General features: G+C 54.4%; 1 protein-coding gene across 5 annotated transcripts; it reads right to left on the bottom strand.

Moving 5' to 3' along the window:
* Positions 1-246: 246 nt before the first annotated feature.
* Positions 247-17,052, bottom strand: GMEB2 (glucocorticoid modulatory element binding protein 2). 5 transcript variants are annotated; one of them, XM_051802925.1, is made up of 11 exons: positions 15,872-16,409; positions 15,634-15,717; positions 14,163-14,330; positions 9,263-9,360; positions 8,341-8,471; positions 6,784-6,887; positions 5,378-5,535; positions 3,633-3,704; positions 2,928-3,065; positions 2,272-2,394; positions 247-2,089 (listed from the first exon to the last, which is right to left on the bottom strand). In XM_051802925.1, the coding sequence occupies exons 3-11, from the start codon at positions 14,291-14,293 to the stop codon at positions 1,443-1,445; spliced, it is 1,602 nt and encodes a 533-aa protein (XP_051658885.1). In that variant the 5' UTR covers positions 14,294-14,330; positions 15,634-15,717; positions 15,872-16,409; the 3' UTR covers positions 247-1,442. The 5 variants fall into 5 exon arrangements, with proteins under 5 accessions (XP_051658885.1, XP_051658886.1, XP_051658883.1 ...); XM_051802926.1 differs by lacking the exons at positions 15,634-15,717; positions 15,872-16,409 and adding an exon at positions 16,950-17,052; XM_051802923.1 differs by having other exon boundaries at positions 15,634-16,409.
* Between the last annotated feature and the right edge of the window lie 547 nt (positions 17,053-17,599).

Here is a 17,599-nt window from a genome sequence, read left to right as displayed (position 1 = left end):
GGTTATCAGCACTGGGTGCAGCCAGTCCGGCCCAGCCGTGCCAGGGACAACCAGACTTTGGAGCCACGTTTCAGGCTCCTTACACACCCACAGCCGGAGAGAGCACAGAGGACACATATATTTATATCTAATAAAGAGTGTTCCTGTCCTGCCTTAGCCCCCACTTTGCAACCCCAGCTGTTGCACCCAGACACAGAAACACAATAAACCAGCAACACTCTTTCAAAAAAATATTTATTAACTCATTAAAGTGACCTGTCGCTGCTGCTGTTGCCAGATAAAGTTTGGAGAAACCCCAGCACCCCGAGCACCCGACTCCTTCCAGCCGGAGACAGCGTGAGCATCGCTGCGGCCACAGGGCACACGGGGGCCCTGGGATGGGACCTGGTGGGAGCCGCAGCGGGTAGGGCAGCTGAAGGAATCCTGGGGGGAAGGGGGTTGAACACCCCACCACGGAACAGCTGCTCAGATCCGGCGGGGAGGGACCGGCAGCGCCCGGCTCCCGCGGGATGAGGTGCCCAGCGGGATGTGGGGACTGGGGACACCGGGGTCCCCCCTCGTGAGGAAGTGTGAGCTCCTTGGAGCGTGGCCGCTGGGCTCAGCTCTGCACGTTCAGCAGTACGGCTCTGCCATGCAGAATGAGCTTCCCAACCAGGGCTTTGCTTAAAAATCGCCGTTGGCTTAAAAAAAAATCCCAAAGAATGGATTTTTTTTTTTTTTTTTTGAGAAAACTAGAAAAGGACCCTAAATCCTCAGAAGTCACAGCTCTTCCTGGCCCTCTGGGTTTCTCTCTTCCCACTCCTTCCCCCAGTAGACCTGGGCAACTGCCATGACCGCTGTCACAACAGCTCCCACTTGTTTCTGCCACCCAAAAATGCCAGTGTCACCCACAGAACCCAACCTCCCGGGGCCTGCGCCCGCACTGCCACAGAGCCCTTCCTGGTGTCGATGATTGTACATATCCATGGAATCCTTGCTCTTGGCATCCCCTCTCCATCCCTGCAGCCCCTGGGGATGGGGAGCAGCAAGCTCCCCTTATGCCAGACCCCTTGGCAGCTTCACTTGCTCTTCTCCTTTTGCTCCTGCCCACTCTTCCAATGGACATTGCTCTGGCTGAGTCTGCCTATGAGGCAGGGTTGATGAGCCAGAGCAGGATAACTATTCCAAGAGAACAGGGGAGGAAAGCTTTATAAAAAAATAAGCTCTTTTTTTCTTCTCTCCTCCATACAGGGCAGAGCACTTTTGCCTTTCCCTTCTCTGGGCATCCTTCCTCCCCCTTCCTTTCCTCTGACCTGAACCTCCTCACTCCCAACACGAGCCGTTCTGAGTCCTGTTAGCCCGTGCCCCTCGTGACACCACTCCTCGTCCCACAGTGCAGCCAGAGAAGAGGCAGTTCCCCCCAGAGTGGCACAGCCAGCGTCCCTCCAGGCAAGTCCCCCCTCTCACTTCTGCTCGGCCTCGTCGGCCACTGCAGTCACCTCGATGGCGGCGGCAGCGTGCTCGTCCCCGGCGGCCTCGGCGGCACCAGACGGGACAGTCACAACCGTGCTCCCTCCAGGAGCTATTTGTGTCACATTCTGGATGGTCGTGCCGAGTCCTGGCAGCGTCAGGAGCTGGAAGGGGCTCACCACCTTCACCACTGTGCTGCCGTCCTGGACCGCGGCCGTGCTCAGCACCGTCAGGTTGGAAGCGTCCGGGTGGATCTCCACCGTGCTGGGGAAGGTGGAGCCGGCGGAGGCCAGCACCGTGTACCCTCCCAGCAGTGGGGAGGCCGGGGAGCTGGCAGCGGGGGGCTGGGTCGGGCTCTTCCCCAGCACTGAGGGCGGGAGGGCCGAGACCACTTTGCCGAGAGGGAGGTTGGCAATCTGGGAGACTGGCACGCCAGGGGTGACTGTGAGCTGTGTCGGCTGGGACAGGACCTGGGAGGTGATGGCAGCTGGTCCGGAGGTGGCCCTGGTCAGCCTGGGACGTTTCAGAGGTGTGGGGACGGAGACAGGAGTGAGGGTCATCAGGACATTGTTGAGATGCTGCGATTTGTGCTTGAGCTCCTTCGCTCGCTTGCGGTGCTCGTCACACTGCTGCTCCAGAGCTGGAGAGAGAAGAGGTTTGGCTCAGCCTGGATCCTGGACAAGCTTCCCAGGGACTTGGCAATGCCTGGAGCCAGTCCCATCAGGGCTGGTTTAGCAAACACCAGCTTTAACACAAACCCCACTTTCTTAGCCCAAAAGAGAAGGCAGCAATGACCAGTGTCACACCGGCCTGAGGACATACCTGCCAAATCCCGTGTGTACTGCTCCCTCGAGCGATCCATCTGGCACTTGTGGCTGGCCAGGACCTTCTTGACCAGATCCAGCATACCAAAGTTCTGGACTACGTTGTTGAGTAAAACAGCATCTTAAAAAACAAGACACAGACCTTTGAGGAAGCAAAATTCCCCATGCAAGCTACTTACGGCTTGGAAAAAGCCACACGACAGCAAACACGTCCAGCTGAGACAGCCAAAATCTGCAGGAGGGTAACGCAAGAGGCTGGGGAAGAGGAGAAGGCAGAAGCCATGAGAAAGGGCAAGAGGTCTCCAGTGCGTAAACAGTCCTCTCCTGCCTAGCAGGGGTGATAAGAAATCTGCTGGCACAGTAGCTGCTTGCTGTATCGTTATTCCAATGGCCCAGATTCCACCTCAGTTCCCAAGCCAAGCACTTGTCCAGACCCAAAGCCAGCAGAGAGGAAGCCCCAGGCACAGGGAATTGGAGAACTGAGGTCACCTGAAGTGTCCCTGAGCACAGCCAAGAGCCTGCCCAGGGAGCAGCCAGAAATGGGATTTGTTATGATGAGCTACATTCCTATAGTGCCATCCATATATCCCCAAGGAGAAATAAACCCACAAGCCCCTCTCCCAAGATGACTGAGCCCCGTGCCCAGGTCCTTACCCCCGAGCTGCAGAGGGGGATCCTGTGCTCGCTGCTGCAAGCCCTTCATGGTCTCCACCAACTCCTGATGGAACTCGTGGATCACTTCTTCCAGGAGACCAGTGTCTTTCAGACCTTGCCAAAAAGCAAAGGTGTCATCTGCAGAAAGAGAAAGCAAGGAGAATCTTAAAATCCTCAGCGGGGGTTTAATGGCCATCTGCTGTGGGTTTGCTGCAGACAACCCCTGCAGGGGTGCAGTCCTGCTGGGCTGGAGGTCAGGGGGCTGGGGCAAGACCCCTGGGCCCAAAGGAAGGGCAGCCAGGGAAGGACATGCTCTCCCAATCTCTGTCCCACACAAACAGGACACTGATGCTACAGAAAAGCCCAGTACTCAGAGCACACCAAGGAAAAAGAATGATTTTATGACCCCTCTGATAGATTTTTTTTTTTTTTTAAACCCCTAGAGCCACATTTGGCCGTGGCTTTGACATCTTAATGCTTGGAAACAACTTCTTCCCCAGGTGATGCTGCAGCCAAGCCCACACACCGGTGGGATATAACACCACACTTTGCTCCGTAAGCAGCAACAGAATAATCCCAGTGGAGATTCATGCAAGGCTGATCTGGCAAGAGGGTCCTTCCTGCTCCTCATCCCTCCTATTTCCCTGTTTCCCCACATCTCCTTCACCCAGCTGGGCCAAGCCTGGCAGGATTCTCAAGCCATACCTCCAATGCTGGTGCTCCAATCACTGGCATCCTCGCATGTTTCTATGGTTATTGTAGCCGGGGATCCATTCACTGCAACCAATAGCAAAAAAGAAAAGAAAAAAAAAATTCCCAAGTCCTGATTTTTCCCCTGTATTTTCACGGGCTGTTTCCAAGGGAAGCACTCCCTTGCTGCACTTCCATGACTGCTCCTTTTTATTGGACGGGATCACTTTTGTTTGAATCCAACTCTCAACACCAAACAGAGGGAGACGCCCAAGTGGTTGCTGTGCCAGCTGTACTTATTTTTCCACATTGGAGTGCAATCCCCAGGGATTACTCCTGCAACCCTTGCAGCACAAGAACACATGCTCAAAAGCAGCATTTCCCTCCCATTTTCCCCTGCAAACACACCAGTACTGCTAAGGGCAAAAGTCAAACAGATTTAGTCTGATTTTTCTGGCAGCCCTTTTTACCCAGCCACCATTTGTCTGGAGGGTTTCTAAAGCCTCGAAGGGGAGAGCAGCCCCCAGCTGTGCAGGGATGCAGGAGGGCTCCCTCCCTCCCTCCAGCTCTGCCAAATCTCAGCGGTTTTGTTACCATAGAGCCAAGGAACCGGCGTCATTCAAGCCGTGCGCAGGAGCGGGATGGATGGGAATCTGGCCAGAGCCCCACGGAGCTGTGCAGAGTGTTTGGAATGCTCAGCTGCTGCCATTAAATCCAATCACTCTGCTCCTTTACTCCACAGCCCTCGGGGCTCTGGTTATTCCAGCACAGCTCAGTGGCATGGGAAGTGTCTCCCATCGGTGAGCTGATGTCCATGTTTATCAGGAGGGCTTGGAACAGGCTGTGCTGTGCATTGGCATCACCTTCCCCACCTCAACACCAGGATGTGGTGCCATGGGAACTCTGGAGAGCCAGACAAGGGGCTTACCCTGTCCCACAGCACCACTAGGAGCTTGGGACATGGGGAACTTTGGGGGCTGTTCTTCATGCTCAGATGGAAAAGTTGTTATGAAATATAGAAGTATTCCAAAATTAGAAAGTTTTCCAATAAAACAGCCACCTGTAATTACAGGTCAAGTTCATAAAATCAGAGAATGGTTTGGACTGGGAGTGACCTCAAAGCTCATCTCATTCCACCTCTCTGCCATGTGCAGGGACACCTTCCACTAGACCAGGTTGCTCCAAGCCCCGTCCAACCTGGCCTTGAACACTTCCAGGGACAGGGCAGCCACAGCTTCTCTGAGCAACCTGTGCCAGGGCCTCACCACCCTCACAGGGAAGAATTTCTTCCCAACAGCCAATCTAAACCTACCCTTTTTCAGCTCAAAGCCATTAAGTTCAGGGCTACAGCTATATAGCCCCATCACTTTTAAGATCTACATTCACAAGTGCAGATAAAAAAGTAATCTGCTGTGTCCCCCAGTTCTCTTTAATCTTTCATCAGACCAACCTGATAAGTGAGCCTTAAATAAAATCCCCTAAATTATTCCAGAAGAAGTCAGGTTAGAGCTGAGAGGAGAAGGGACTCCTACCCAGGCACCCTGTGCAGCAGGAGAAGCCAAGCTGATCCCTATGGACACAGCCCGACCAGCAGTGAGGACAGAAGGGAACTTCATCAAACAACAGATTAATTGCAGTCCTCTGCTTCAGCTGCCTGGTTTTGGGAAAGGCAGGAGGCCAGAAGGGAAGCTCCAGCCCTAAGGGACCTTGGTTACGTAGCATGGTTCCTGTGCTTTGATGTGAGGAATGGCTGGACGTACCATCGGCAGAGGCGGGAGTCAGAGGGATGTATTCCGTCGATGTCTGGCTGGTCAGGGACACCCTGGCTCCAGTCAGGTCGATTTTGGTGCTCCGGCACGTGTTGGAACACACCTTCGTGTGCTGGTAGAAATCCAGCTCTCCTGAGTCCATGATCTTCCTGAAAGAGGAGGAGCAAGCACAGGGACAGGCACGTCAGCAAGAGCCAAGAGCTCCGAGATGCAGCTCCTGGCAGCCTTCACACCAAACTTCTCAGAGGCAACAGGAGCCTTTACTGGAGCTGATGAAGTCGTTTGCTGTGGGAGGAAGGGGAGGAGAAAGTCCCTCTCTGGTCGCACCAGCACATCCCCTCAGAAGCTGCAGCTTCCAGCAGAAGGGCCAGCTCAAGTCTCAGTTCAGGGTGAGACCGCAGGGAGCCTCTTCCTTCCTTCCCTTTCTGACTCTACACCTCAAAAAAAGATGGGGCATAACCCTATTCATAAACTAAAATCAGATCTCTCATCTCAAGCAAAGGGGGTGGCAACACTGGCATTTGGGATCTTCCCAGTCTAAGCACATTGTCTCCGAAGCATCCCCAAGCCTTCCTGGCCAACAACTCCCTGAGCTTCCCAAGGATTCCCAGCTTCCATGGGCTGCTGGGCTTGCCTTCACACATTCCTCCTCTAGTTGTTTTTTTTTTTTCCCCTCAAAGCCCTGCCTTGTCAAAGCCTAAGCCTATTATGCAAAATCTACGTGGAGGAAAAGCTGCTTAAGAGGAATATGGGAGAGGCCTGCATTGAAGCAGAAGAATATAGGGAGAGGCAATGTCACCCTGTGAAAAGAGTACAAAGCCACTGACAATTCCTGGAGAAAGAGGTGATGCTTTTTTATCCTGCCCAAAGGCAGAGACAGACTTTAATTAAATCACAGTCTCAGGCTGGTGTTCAGGAAGACCATAGAGGAATTGAATTACTGTAGTTAAGACTAGACAAGATAAATGCTTGCATAAAGAATCTCTCTTTTTTTTTTTTTTTTACCAAGTGATGTCAAGCAGACATGCTGCAGCCAGAGCATTAGTGATGACCAGACCAATTCCATCTGGTGGGTCATACTGGGAACCCACAGACAGCATGGCCTGACCACCAGTGACCATTAAAATTTCCAGTGTCCTTACACCAGCTGGGATCTCAGTGTGGTTCAAGTCCTAAAATGACCAGAGAAATATTTCTTGCCCCAAATTATTCCCTAGGCACAAGGACAGAGCAAAGCCATTGGACTGACCACATTTGGGGCCAGGTTGTCATTAAAACAAATGTTTAGTGGTTCATTTGCTCCCTCAGCAGGAAAACAACTGTGCCAAAGGCTCTGTTCTGCCCCACCACTATTCCCTGAGAAAGAAGTGTCCACAGATAAAAAGGAAGAGACTCACCGGAGCATGATCCCGTTCATCCGGATCGCCCGCTTCCAATCCTTCAGGGTGGACTTGCCTGCCAAGTGGACAAACTCCTTGGGGCTAATTAGGTGATCATCGAACTGCAGAAGGCAGAGGTGCAACATCATTGCCACAAGCTGTAAATAACCCAGGGGTGCCCTGCCAGCAGGGTTCAGCCGCGGAGCCCGGCGGCATTTCCTGGTGCCCAGCAGTGGGTGCAGCTGCACCGCAGCCTCCACGTGCCATTTAACGCCACCAAACCAGATGGCTGGCACATACTTCCCACCCCAGAGAACCCTGGCCAAGTTAAAAAGATTAAAGCCAAACATGGATGGTTAGTTAACAGCTGCTCAGAGCCAAGGGCTTGGGGTCTGTGTGAGTTTGGAAGTGCCCAGCCCAGGCAGGACAGTTGGGAAAAAGCACCCGGAGCTTGTGCAAAGCATCATTAACAGCAGGGAGCTGCTCACACTCCCACTAACAGTGGGCTCAGCAAAAGCTGGGCTGCACCAGTAACATTTGGGTCCAGGGACATGTTAAGGCCCACAGGAGAGAGGGAAGAAGCCCATTTGTGGGATCAAAGACCATTTGGTCTTTGGACCTCCTGCTCCCGAGCCCAACCATTGGTATCAGTGGAACCTCTGGCCTCTCTCGCAGCACACACCCACTTCTACTGAAAACCAGCTTCAGGCAGCTGGCACACACCTTGCCAACTCTTTCCCTTTCTTTTATTGCCCTACACACCCAGCCATGACTGAACACACGTGCTGACCTAACAGCAAACTGCAGAATCACAGAATTATAAAGTCGTTAAGGTTGGCAAAGACCTCCAAGTTCCTCAAGTCCAGCTGCGAACAGGCAGCTCTCTAAAGTGTTACCTTACAGACCATCTCAAAGGATTTCCCAAACCCAGGGCTCCGCCTCTCCATGCCCACATTGACCAACACAGAGCAACACCACCATGAGTGCATGAGAAACTGCTTCTCTTAACAAGGACATGGGCTTCAGTGCAGAGGATGGATTTTAGGTGGCAGCAACATTACTTGCAGCAGTACCTGTACTCTGCCTTAGGGATGGAGAAGACCATCTCTCCTAGGAAAGGTAAGGACCATCCTTTGGGAGCCCTCTTGCAGCAGAGCCCAAGGAGACTCTCCCTTAGCAGGGTATTGTTTAGGCCATGTACAAATGCCAGCAATGACTCACTTACAGTGCATTAGTGAATTCATGAAAATTTTAACCATGAGCTACCCAGGACATAGTAGGAGCTCTTCAGTAGGTCCCCACTTCTCCAACTATCAACTTTCCAACTGAGCAGATACTGGAAGTGCCCAAATTTCTCAAAATTTTCAATAACACGTTTAGTTGAGGCAGCATCTCTCCAGCCAGAACTGCTTGACTTGGTCAAGACCAATATCAGGTACCACAGTACCAGGAAAATTTCCTCCTTTCCCAACAAGATGTGGTTTTGATGCAGCTACCACAGCTCATCACAACCAGGACAGGCCAGGTGAGCCCACAACACAGGCATGAGCCCAGAGATGGGCTCTCTGCTCTCACCTGCACACACTTCACATTGATCCCAGGGCACACAAACTTCCTCCAGATGAGGTTGGCTTTGCTGTCCCCACAGGTGATGGGGTAGACAATCTCTGCCTCCAAACTGTCCTCATCTTCAGCCATCTTCACTTCTCACAGGGATCAGAGGAAGAGACAGATCAAAAAGAAACATGAGCCACAGCCCTCCATTCACCTCCCCGAGGCACACATGCAGTGAAAAGCAGTTTTGAAACTCAGGAATGAAAAAAGAGTAGATGTTGCATGGTGGAGTGTATTGGGGTTTGTGGCCACCACTCACTTGCACTTTGCTACTAAAGCATCCAAACACCCAAACTTCTCAGGCAAAACAGCCCAGGTAGATTTATGCCAACTGAGCTGCAGCTGAGCACGTGGAATCTAAGAAGTCAGTGGTCTCACTCTTGATAAAAAAAGAAATGAATGATGCTATTTGGGTGCAGACACCCTTGGTTTTAGACTAAACCTGGCTTTAAGTCAACTCCATCCCAGCTGGTCACAGTGTTTCCTCCCTATATTCACTTTTACCTGTAACCAAAGCCAGTGAGTTTGCTGCAAAACTGACACTGCCATGGCAGGCTGGAAGGGCAGAAGCCAGGGATGGCCAGGCAGAGGGACTCATCCCGCACCAGGAGAGGGCAGCAGCAGCCCAGCCAGGCACTGCCAGCTCCCTCCTGATCACCCAACCCTCTGCTGCCCACTGGGCTCCCCTGGATGCTGGGAGAGCATCCCTGGTACCCCTGGGAGAGCATCCCCAAGGCCAACAGGAGAACATCCCTGGTACCCCGGTGGCTCCACACAGCAGTGCCCAGACTTTCTCAGCCAGCACCAGAGCACGGTTGTGCCATGGTGGGGGTAGTGGAGCTGGCACAGCTCAACCAAGGGGCTATGGAAGGAGCTGACCTACCTAGAACCGCTTCCTTCAGGTGTGTGGAGGCCGTGAAAGCAGCAGCAGCTGCAGCAGCTGCATTTTCAGTCTCCAGAGTGTCTTCGTTTATGTCACCGCTGGAAAGAGAGTCAGAGACATCCTTAAGCCATGTGGCTGTGCCACCCCCACGCCCAATGCCCTGTGGAGACATTGCCTCAGAAGTCCCTCAGACCACATTTTCTCACAAGAGCTAAAAGTCAGCTCTGGGTTTGGGAGGCTCAACTCCATTTTTCCATGTGGAGATGAAGAGCCCCACAGCAGGCAGGCCCCTGTCAGCAGCCTGGCTGGCTCTGCCTTGCCTCCCCTTTAATCCCAGCCCCATGGAGCTGCCTCCAGCCCAGCCCATGCTGGAGAGCTGGCGTGGAGGGATGCTGTCAGCACAGCCCCTTGCTCAGAACTCACTGCCAGCTTCTGGCAGCTCTGCCTGAGATTTCCCCAGGAAAAACATGTGTGAAACATGCTGCTGCTGTCTGGGCAAAGGACTGGCTGAATCCCCTGGTATGCAGGATGCTCGTGGGAGCGGGGCCTCAAGGAGCCGCAGAGACACTGTAAAGAAGTTTGACAAATCCCAACAGCAGATCTGTGAGCAGAGATGACATGAGACAGACCCTCACAATCTGATCTCTGAGCCTCTTAGAACCTGATATACCCATGATATCCACTAATAGCTAGATATCCAGCTGCTTCCATCCTTCTCACACTGGAGATCTCTGCCTTCTCTTAGTGTTTTGCCCGCAGTCACACAGTGGGTCCTGCACAGCACCCACACCCTTGTTGTTCTCACGTCCCAGCTCTCACTGTGGCATACAGAGCCTCAAGCCCCTTCAATGAGCTTTGGTGCACACTCTCAGGGAACAGGCATTTGGAGCTGTGATCAGGGACATGTTCCTCACCCCCTCAACTGGTACCCCCATCTGGTACCCCTACAGATCTGACCTGTGCATCACAGCCAGTGCTCAGCAGGGACCATTCCTAATGGGTTTTCATTAAACCACAAAATGGTTTGGGTTGGAAGAGACCTTAAAGACCATCTCATTCCAACCTCTCTGCCACAGGCAGGGACACCTTCCACTATCCCAGGTTGCTCCAAGCCTTGTCTGACTTGTGCTTGAACACTTCCAAGGATGGGGCAGCCACAGCTTCTCTGGGCAACCTGAGCCGGTGCCTCTCCACCCTCACAGGGCAGGATTTCTTCCTAAAATCTCATCTAAATCTACCTTCCTTTTAAGCTGTATGTTTGGTAGTGTTATTGAAGATGAGTAATTGCTGCATCAAGCTTGTCCCGCAGGGGAAGGGGGGGGAAATACAATTAGTTTTTCACTTTGGCATATAAACTTTCTAGGAAGACTGTATGGAGAAAACAAACCTGAAATCTACCCCAGTTTGGTATCATGGGTGAATTAAAAGATGGTCCTAATGACTCACTGCCAACCGCATTTTCCACCTGCGGTGCCACGGGGACAAGGAAATTCAAGAGCAACTGGTTTTTCCATCCTGATTCCTAACACACAGCTCCAGGGTGGAACTGCAGCTTCAAAGCATCCCTCCCCTTGGCAGCTGCAGGGCAGGTACCTGTGGGGAGCAGCACAGAGATAAGGAAAGTGTGGGCGGCAGCTCGGCCTCACCGGGTGAGTAACTTGGAGATGCTGCTCCAGAGAAGAGAGAGATGGAGGCAGATCCAGCTGTGACAGAAAGGGGATGGATGTCACAGTGCCTCTGCACCTCCCAGAGACCAACAGCCCAGAGACCTGGGAGGGGAAGGAGATGGGTAACACAAAAGAACTCAAAAAGGCAAACTCTTTCCTAAGGCATCTGCACACAGGTGAGTATTAGAGAAGTGGCAGTCTGACAGAAGAACAGAAGAACCGTAACCTGTTTATTTTTCATGAATTTGCTGCTGGCTTCTTGCATTTCTCCAGGTACATTTGGAGAAAAGTATGTACCACTTCAGCAGGGTGCCAAAGGCAGCAGCCACCTCTGGTGTGCACAGCCCAGCACCCCCACAGCTCTGACCCTGACCTGCCTCCACCTGCCACCAGATCAAGAATCAACACCAACTTACCCAGAAGAAACCCCTGCAGCAGAAAGTCAGCACCTGAAACAGAGCTTCCTCCAGGACTCCATCGCATTCGCACCGCTCCGAAAAATGACCGAAAGGCACGACTGGATGGGGAGGAATAACCCAGCCCACGCCTTAAACCCCCAGAGGAAAACAAACCAACTCCAAGCTTGTACTAAAAATTCAAGCCACTGAAGTCTGTGTCTGCCATGGAGATATAACTGGGGAGGAGATAAAACCACAAGAAAAGGCGAGCGTCTCCACACTGCTTCTACCATCCCATTCCAGAGGCAGAGGCAAGAGAAAACACAAACATCTTCCAAGCCCCAGCAGTGCAACCCCCCAAGCCAGTCCTGCCTTTGCTGGTTACCATGACGAAGCCCAGGGAGGATGGTTCTCATCTTCCTCCCCAGGAGGATCCATAAACCAGATGGGAGGAAGAGAAGAAAGCACGTGTGGATAACACAGCAGGCCAGCATCTCCTTTCTCCTCTCTCCTGCCTCGCCTGGGAACTTGAGAGAGAAAAGTCTCCCCCCAAAAACCTTGAGCTGGGGCTGATGATCAAAAATACAACTACCTTGTCAGAGCACCAAGCATAGACCCCTTCTAATCGCAGACCAAAGTGAAAAGCTTCTTGCTCATTATTATTTTCCCATTTCCCTCTGCCTTTTCCTTAAGAACACACAGACTAATTAAGCTGTTAACAATTGGTTGCATAGGGAGTTTTTTTAATAGCAAATCCATACCCAAAGGAGCACTAGAAAAAGGCACCAGACCCCAAGCTGAGCTTGGTTTAAGTGCCACACAAGGCAAGTTGAAGGAGTGGTGACCGAGCCAACACCGAGGGATCTCAGCCCATGCCTGCAGTCACTCTCTTGATGCCAGCTGGGGCTACAGAGGGAAAGGGAGAGGAAGCCAGCACCCCTGTGGGAGTAGAGCCCCATGAAGGCAACCATCCAAAGCCATGAAGAGACTGTGGGTGGCTCATGCTGCCACCCTCCACCAGCTCCACTGCCCTGCTCGGCAAGGAGAGTCAGGCAGGTTTTGCTCCATGACCCCAAAATCTACATCCTTTCCATGGACCCACTACCATCTCCAAGCAGGGGGGAGCCAGGAGTCTGCTCAGCAGCCCTTCTCCAGAGAGCTGCATGGAAAACCCTCAGGTTTTCCTCTTTGTGCCTGCCAAGTTATCTCTGCTCGTAGCTGCGACTAAATGAAAATGTTCCTCCCTCTGCTGTGCAGAGCTGTCCCGCTCCTGACCATCCAGGGGACACTGGGAGGGTGAGAAAAGGTTTCCAAGCTAAAACAGGAGGGAAACTAAGAGCGAAAAGAAACCAAACTGACTGAGCCAAACTCTGCTGTGATCCATGTTCCCAGACAACACGCACGTGGATCTGCAGACGCTCAGAGCCACTTTACAACCAGGAACCATCCTGCATCCAAGAGCAGGCATATCCCAGGTTTCACGTCTGGCTGCTTCTCCACTGAGGAAGCCAAGGAAGTCACCATGGGACAGAAAGCAAGAGGAGTGGAACCCTTCTTCCCCACCATCAGCCACTCTTCTGGGAATGGAGAAGGCTTTTGGAAGCACTCACAGACTCAGGATGTGGAGGAGCTGGGCAGATCCTGCCCATCCCAGCACTGACAGCTCTTGCCTCTGCCTGTGTCCCTGTCCCTTCTCTACCAGAAATTCATCTGTAAATGGGTTTTATCCCATTGGATTGGAGCAGCACAAAGGGAATGCACTGTCCCCTTCTGCCCTGCCCAAAGCCCCAGGGCACTGACACAAAGACATGTTTGAGAAAAGGAGACAAACACCTCCTTCTTATGGAGACGAATAAACAGCCACTCACCACCTACTTATTTCAAATACAGGGACTTCTGAATCAGACAAACCTGCCTAGATCCAGCTCCAGGTGTTAATCTGGATTTTCTGCCCACCAAAAGAGCAAAGCACAAAAATGGCTCTGGGCACCATCCCATGAAAAACAAAGAAATAAAGCAAAGAGCCCATCACCACATGGTACCAGCCAGGCTCCTTGGCCATGGCCCATCTGCCACTGAACAGGCCAGATCTGAACCAACAGCCTTAAATCCGAAATTCCAACAAAAAAGGCAGAAATTAGGCAAAGCAACAGCACTTGGACAACCAGACACGTTCACTCTGGGTTTTTTGAGCAGTGCCTCCCCGTTCAGCACTGTGTGGTTTCAAGGCCACCTCTCACTCCCATTGCTGGCAGTGCAGGTTCCTGCAGAGCTTGGCTGAAAAACAGCCCCAAACTCACCCACCTTCAGGGAAGGGAAGCCCAGCTGCATCACCCTCACCGTGCTGCAGCCAGACTCATCCCTTGGAGGTACGCAGCTCAGTGAAGCAATTGTGAAATAAATAGCAGACAAACATTGATTTAGCTCCTGGTGTCCTGTTCCAACCGGATTTGTGCCCATTCCAACATCCACATCCACTCAGAAAAGGATATTTTGGGTTGGGGTTTTGGGTTTTTTTTAGTTTTTTAAGATATAAATAAATAAATAAATAAATAAATAAATAAAAAGGCTTTATTGCTTTTTACTCTGGGTAGCACCAGCTCAAAACCACCAGTGGTAACTCAGCTTTAACAGAAAAAACAGTGGAGCCTGCTCTGCAAGTTCAGAGCTGCAGAGCCCTGGGTATGGTCCTGGGGTGTCAGCGAGGCCCTAACGAGGCACCAGGGACTCACGGGAGGGAGCAGTGGGGGATTAAATCCCAGCCCAGCTGACTACACCAACGGGTGGGAGAGTTTCCAGCACATCCCCTCAGTGTGCACCAACCCTGTCTCTTACCCGTGCTGGGACAGGTTGGTGGTGACCAGCACTGTCTTCACCTCCTCCATGCCCCCGCCGTCCACGGCGCCGTCAGGCGTCGTCACCACCACCACCTCCTCCATGTGGACGCTGACGTCCGGTGTCGCCATCCCAGCAGGAGCGGGAGAGCCCTGGGTCACCAGCTGCCTGTGAAGAAACGAGGGGAAGCCCCGTGTCAGAAGGTCTCCCTGATAGCCTGGGTCACGGAAGGAACATCGGTGTGGTGGGACAAGGGGCTGCAAGGACCACGTGTTCCTACGGAGAGTGGACGAGCAAATCCCCAAGTGATCCTTCCCAGGAGGAGGGATGAGGGGAGGCTCAACCCAACACACACCCTGCAGGCTGGGTGAGAGTGATGGGCGGGGGTGGGACTGAGGTGCAGGAGATGAAGGGCAGAGTATGAGAGAGCTCAAAAAAAAAAAAAATGGTCCTGGCATCCACCGAAAACTCTGTGAAGATACATTTGGCAACGCACCTTAACACTGAGTATTTCAAACTATCTCAGAAGGATTTCATGCTGCCAGAGGAGCTCATCACTGTATCCTTCATGGCAAAAACAGGGACTCTTCCTTCCTCCAAAGTCACACACACAAAATTCAAATTAAAAAAGCATGTCAAGCCCACAGAAACAAAGTGACATCTGGAAACTATTTAAAAGTGTGCATTTCTAATAAATCAGCAATAGATGTAAGACAGCACTCCCTCTCCAGCTCTCTTGGAGCCCCTTTAGGCACTGGAAGGTTCTCTAAGGTCTTCCCAGAGCCTTCTCTTCTCCAAGCCAAACACTCCCAGCTCTCCCAGCCTGTCTCCATAGCAGAGATGCTCCGGCACTCAGAACATGTCCATGGCCTCCTGTGGACTCACTCCAGCAGCTCCACATCCTTCTGATGTTGGAGGCCCTAGAGCTGGAGGCAGCACTGCAGGAGGGGTTGCAGCAGAGCAGAGCAGAGGGAGAGAATCCCCTCCCTTGCCCTGCTGCCCACAGTACTGGAGATCAGCCCACGTCCAGGTATGGAGAAGTCAGTGCCAACAAAGCAAGTTGTTCAAGCTCAGACCCCTATGAAGTCCTTCAAGCAGTGGCACAAAGCACGGCAGAGATGCCACTTGGCTCTCACCACTTCCCCAGGGCATGGCTGGAGCAGTGCCCTGACCCAACGCGTCCGATGTGACTTCTGTACACCCTGCAGAAACCCACAGGGACACCACAACGTGATCTTCACCTCCACGGAGCCCATGGATTTATCCAAGGTGGACTGGCCCCTCCATGCCAGCCCAGCACGAAGCCACCAACAGAAGCACTTTAGTTTTCACAGCAGTGCAATTACTCAGCTGCATTCGGCTCAACTACTCCCATTTTTGTTATCACTCTATCTCCACATTTGTCCTTCACTTCAGGGTAAAGCCCCTCCTGCAGCATTAGCATCAAACACAATGGCCTCTGCACCAGCACCTGGCTTTGGGATGCTACGGACATCCTGCCCAGCATCATGGGATTGAACTCCACATGTGCTTCTCAAATGCCTTCAGGGAAGAACTGGCATGCAATAGAGAAAAACTGAGCTGAAAACACAATTAATCTAAAAAGTGACTAAAATCACAGCAGCAGCGGGGTGCAATGGGGTGGTTGAGGGGGATGAGGGGCATAGGGGAGCACCCCAGCTCTGCCAGGGCTCAGGGTGTCCACGTACATCCCTCCTGGTGCACCTCACAGGGTGATGAGGGTGTATCGAGGGCTGCGGGAAAGATCTGGGGTGAGGTGGGGAAAAAAATACAAAAAGGAAAAAGAAAAAAGCATTGCACAACTGGGAGGGCAGGGAAGGATTTTTGGGGTGCAGCATCGGGAGGGTAGAGAGCAGGGAGAGGGTTGCATGGGGGGACACCACTGGGGACAGCAATCAAGGGGGTGCACAGAGGGAGGGGGTGAAGGTGGGGGTGCAGAGAGGGTACTTGGGGGTGCACAGTGAGGGAGGTGCATGAGGTGGGCTGCAGGAGAGCACAGAGAGAGGGGGAGCGCAGGGAGAGGGCTTCAAAGGGGTTACAAAAGAGTGCACAGGGGGTGCATGGAGATGTGGCTTCACAGAGGGGCGAGATGCAATGAAGCACCAGGGGTACTACGGGAGGTGGGCTGCATGGAGGGGGGGGCACAGGGGGCTGCGGCTGCACGGGGTAGGGGGGTACACGCGGGAGGGGGGGCTGCGCAGAGGAGGTGCACGGAGGGGGTCTGCCCGGAAGAGGGTTGCAGGAGGGTGGAGAGCGGCTTCCCAGGAAGCAGGGGGGACACGGAACGCAGCACGGGGGGTGGAAAGAGGGGGCCGGAGAGGGAGTGCACGGGGGGGGGGGCTGCGGCTGCACAGCGCGGGGGGACAGGATGCACGCGGGGGAGGCTGTGCCGAGTGGGGTGCACGGGGGGGGCGCTGCCGGGGGGTGCACGGGGGTCCCCCAGCGGCGGGTCGGGCGGGGGGTCGCGGGCGGGCAGGGGGTGCCCCGTGTGTCCGTGTGTGTCCCGCCCCAACCCCCCGATGCGGGCGCGGGGCGGAGGGGGGGGCGCGTGGGCGCGCTCCCGCTGGCAGGGAGGAGGAGGAGGAGGAGGAGGAGGAAGAGGGGGAGGAGGAGGAGGCGGGGGGGCCGCGGGGCGGGCGGGCGGCCGGGCGCTGCCGCCGCCGCCGCCGCTGCCGTAACGTCCTGACGCTCCGCAGGGACCCGGGCGGCGCGTGCGGCGGAGGCCCCGCGGCGGGCGAGGGCGGAGGCCGCGCCGGGGCCGCTTACCTCGGGCCGGGGGTGCCGCGGCCCCCCCCGGTGGGGCTCGGGGCGCGGGCGGTGCGGGGCGCGGCGGTGGGCGCGGGCAGGGCGGCGGCGGGGCCGGGGGGGAGCGGGGTCCGCCGCGCGGCTCCGGGGCCCGCGCGCAGGCGCACGGCCCGCACCGGCTGCCGAGACTTATTTGGCGCGGGCGCCGCGGCCCGCGCTCCCCGTGAAATAGGGACCGGGCGAGGCGCCCGTGCGCCTGCGCGTCCGACCGGGCCGGGGGGAGGGAGGGAAGGAAGGCGGAGGGCGGTCGGCGCGCGCCGCTGGTGGGGTCCGTGCGCGTGGGGTCCTGAGGGGGATCCCCCCCTGTGTCCTCTGTGCCCCGGTCCGTGTCCCCCCCATGCCCCGTGTGCCTCCGTGTGTGTCCCCTGTGTGTCCCCTGTGACCCCTGTATCCTCCGTGTGACCCCAGTGACACGTGTCCCACCTGTGTGTCCCCTCTGTATGTCCCCTGTGCCTTGTGTGACCCCAGTGACCTGTGTCCCCCCGTGTGTCCCCTGTGTATGTCATCTGTGCCTCATGTGTCCCCTGTGTCTCCCCCGTGTGTCCCCAGTGCCCCATGTCCCCTGTGTGCCCCTCCGTGTCTCCTGTCTGTCCCCTGCCCCATACCCTGCA

The sequence above is a fragment of the Manacus candei genome, unplaced genomic scaffold, assembly GCF_025592945.1.
Source record: "Manacus candei isolate 608988 ecotype Guabito, Panama unplaced genomic scaffold, ASM2559294v1 h1tg000057l, whole genome shotgun sequence".
Classification (NCBI taxonomy): domain Eukaryota; kingdom Metazoa; phylum Chordata; class Aves; order Passeriformes; family Pipridae; genus Manacus; species Manacus candei.
Note: the sequence above shows the minus strand (reverse complement) of the source record. Positions and strands in the feature narration are given on the sequence as shown.